Here is a 3,384-nt window from a genome sequence, read left to right as displayed (position 1 = left end):
TATGCTATCCCTTTAATTAAAAAAAAAAAACCTAAATATTGAAGGTAGGTACCTCATCTAAGGTCACATAATACTAGACCTGAAACCTAACTCTTTTCACATCACACTAAAGATCTTTCATCTTCATTTTACAGCTTGAAGGTATTTGGCAGGACGAGAATTTTTATTTTCCTGGTCTTACGTCTTTCTATCAGTATAGATGACAACACACTATGGTGGTCCCTAATGGCATCTTGAGCAGATGGGGGCTGCCTTCTCAGATGCACTATGGAACTGAATCCATAGATCATAAAAAGGTAATTATATTGATCACATGATTCATTTAGGATATGGATTTATATTAATACTATATAAAAATCCACTGGACTAGAATCAGCTGTCCTCATGTGCCTTAGCAAAAATTAATCCAAACAATTCTCTTTGGTATCAGTTGGATACAGGTACTCCTTCAGAATCAGAGAATTCCACCTTCCATGGTCTACATTATTCATCATATTCAGTCGAGTGAGGGCCCAGTGGTGGTTAGAGGTTGATTAGTTGAAAGAAGATTCAAGTGGAAGTCTTTTGGGAAAGCAATGAGACAAGGCTAAGCAATGACCGCAAGTTTAGATTTCCTCATTGTTTTGAATAAACAGAAATTCATTTGTCCAGGAGGAGGTATTATGTAGGGAAACTTTTACTTTTCTGTATATAAAAACATATAACCAATACACACACACACTCATACACACAAATATATACGGAGGAATACATTGTATTTACTTTTTCTATGTTTATGTATAATAGTAATATCTTTATAGTTATATTAACTAAGTTTAGGACCAGTTTCTAGTAAGTAAGAAAGAAAAAAAAATCATCTCCAAATTCTATGAATAGATATAATGAATTTCAGGAATGTCTGATGAAATAACTTAGGGTTCAGAAAACAAAAAAAGTTGCTATTGAATAGAAAAATGGAAAAGTAATAGCAACAAAATTCTGGTAGCAGATGCCAATAATTTCCCAATGCAAAATGATGTAGTAACTTTAGAAGTGTATAAATGAAGACTGGATACCAGCAAGACATACTGGATGATTTTCTATCCAGGTAGCGCTTTTTTAATTTATTAGGTTGGGTTATTGAAAAATGTTCCCATGAAAAAAAATTAGGCCTAAGATGACTTTAGAAATAATTTGTTATAGCACTTTGCAAAATATTTTTAGTGGCAGAATGTTCAAAGAAATCTTATTAACATAACAATATACAAAAGATACAAAGCCTATGGTTTACAGCAGGAGAGGGGAAACTGGCAAAATTCCCAAGTGTGCCATTTTCTTTCACACTCTGTGGCAAGCTCTGTCATTTCTGCAAAACTCTTATTTCTCTGAGTTTCTCCAAGTTGTCTTAGCATGGAAAGGTGAAGTGTGTTACAAAATGCCACAAAGTCAATCATCTCTCTTTACCACCTGGTGACTTCCTGAAAAAATATTTTTTTTTTCTTTAGACTAATGTACTAATGTGATATTTATTTATTTACTTATTTATTTATTTATTTATTTATTTTTATTTTTTTGAGACAGATTCTCACTGTGTCACCCAGTGCAGTGGCGTAATCTTGGCTCACTGCAACCTGCGCCTCCTGGGCTCAAGTTAATCTCATGCCTCAGCTTCTCGAGTAGCTGGGATTACAGGCGTGTGCTGCCATACCTGGCTAATTTTTGTACTTTTAGTAAAGATGAGTTTTTGTCATGTTGCCCAGGCTGGTCTTGAACCCCTGGCCTCAAGCAATCCACCCACCTTGGATTCTCAAAGTGCTGGGATTACAGGTGTGAGCCACCACATCCAGCTAATGTGGCTAATGTTATTTTTTGTTTCACTCTTGACTCAATGTTTCAACTTGTGGAACTTCCAATAGTATTTATCATTGTTCTCTTGGAGATACAAAAAGTTCTCAATAAATACATGTGTCCTCACATCTTTACTTAGAGATCATGGAATACTTTCTCTCCTTTCTCATTTCGTGGTTAGATAAACTGAAGTCCACATCATTATGTCTGAACATTATTCATTCTTTCATTCTACATTCTGATCAGCTTCAGGTAGCTGAAGTTAACATTTTTCACTTTGGAGAGTGAGTTGCCTTGGGTTTATAGTGAGTAACAAAAACAATAATCTATATGTTACATTAGAGGGAAAACTATTAGCAAATTTCCTAATCCTTGGACAGAGAGATAACCTGTTCTTCACATTAGAGAAGGCCTCCAAACTGGTTATCAGTTATTCTTTTGCATATTTTGCCTAATTCTTCTTTTAGCAGACATTTTAATGGGAGAATGAGGAATTTCATCAAATATTTGGAAATGCCTGCCACTTGCAAACTTTGTGTGAAATTTCCCGCACATTTCCACTCTCCTTTCTGGATCCTGGTTTCTACCTCTGTCCCTGACTCTTCTGTGTAGAAGTGCTCTCCATGGAGCGGGTCAATGAGACTGTAGTGAGAGAGTTCATCTTCCTCGGCTTCTCATCCCTGGCCAGGCTGCTGCAGCTGCTCTTTGTTATCTTCCTGCTCCTCTACCTGTTCACTCTGGGCACCAATGCAATCTTCATTTCCACCATTGTGCTGGACAGAGCCCTTCATACTCCCATGTACTCCTTCCTTGCCATCTTCTCTTGCTCTGAGACTTGCTACACCTTTGTCATTGTATCCAAGATGCTGGTTGACCTGCTGGCCCAGAAGAAGACCATTTCTTTCCTTGGCTGTGCCATCCAAATGTTTTCTTTCTTCTTCCTTGGCTGCTCTCACTCCTTCCTGCTGGCAGCCATGGGCTATGATTGCTACATGGCCATCTGTAACCCATGGCACTACTCAGTGCTCATGGGACATGGGATGTGTATGGGACTAGTGGCCGCTGCCTGTGCCTGTGGCTTCACTGTGCCCCTGGGCACCACCTTCCTAGTATTTCATCTGCCCTTCCACTCCTCCAACCAGCTCCATCACTTCTTTTGTGACATCTCCCCTGTCCTTAAACTGGCATCTCAGCACTCTGGCCTCAGTCAGCTGGTCATATTCATGCTTGGTATATTTGCCTTGGTCATTCCTCTGCTACTTATCCTACATCCGCATCATCTCTGCCATTCTAAAAATCCCTTCCTCCGTTGAAAGATACAAGACCTTGTCTACCTGTCCCTCCCATCTCATTGTGGTAACTGTTCACTATGGTTGTGCTTCTTTCATATACTTAAGGCCCAAGACCAATTACTCTTCAAGGGAAGACACCCTAATATCTGTGTCATATACCATCCTTATCCCATTGTTCAATCCAATGATTTATAGTCTGAGAAATAAGGAATTCAAATCAGCCCTACGAAGAACAATCAGCCAAACTTTATATCCTCTTAATTAA

At 38.6% G+C, this 3,384-nt stretch overlaps 1 protein-coding gene across 1 annotated transcript; it reads left to right on the top strand.

Annotated features, from left to right (window-relative positions):
* The first annotated feature begins 2,450 nt into the window (after positions 1–2,450).
* Positions 2,451–3,384, top strand: LOC102138175 (olfactory receptor 10K1). Its single transcript, XM_015455152.3, is given in 2 exon segments — positions 2,451–3,088; positions 3,090–3,384. Coding segments are annotated over 2 exon segments (933 nt in total).

This window comes from Macaca fascicularis, chromosome 1 (genome assembly GCF_037993035.2).
Source record: "Macaca fascicularis isolate 582-1 chromosome 1, T2T-MFA8v1.1".
NCBI classification, from domain to species: domain Eukaryota; kingdom Metazoa; phylum Chordata; class Mammalia; order Primates; family Cercopithecidae; genus Macaca; species Macaca fascicularis.
Note: the sequence above shows the minus strand (reverse complement) of the source record. Positions and strands in the feature narration are given on the sequence as shown.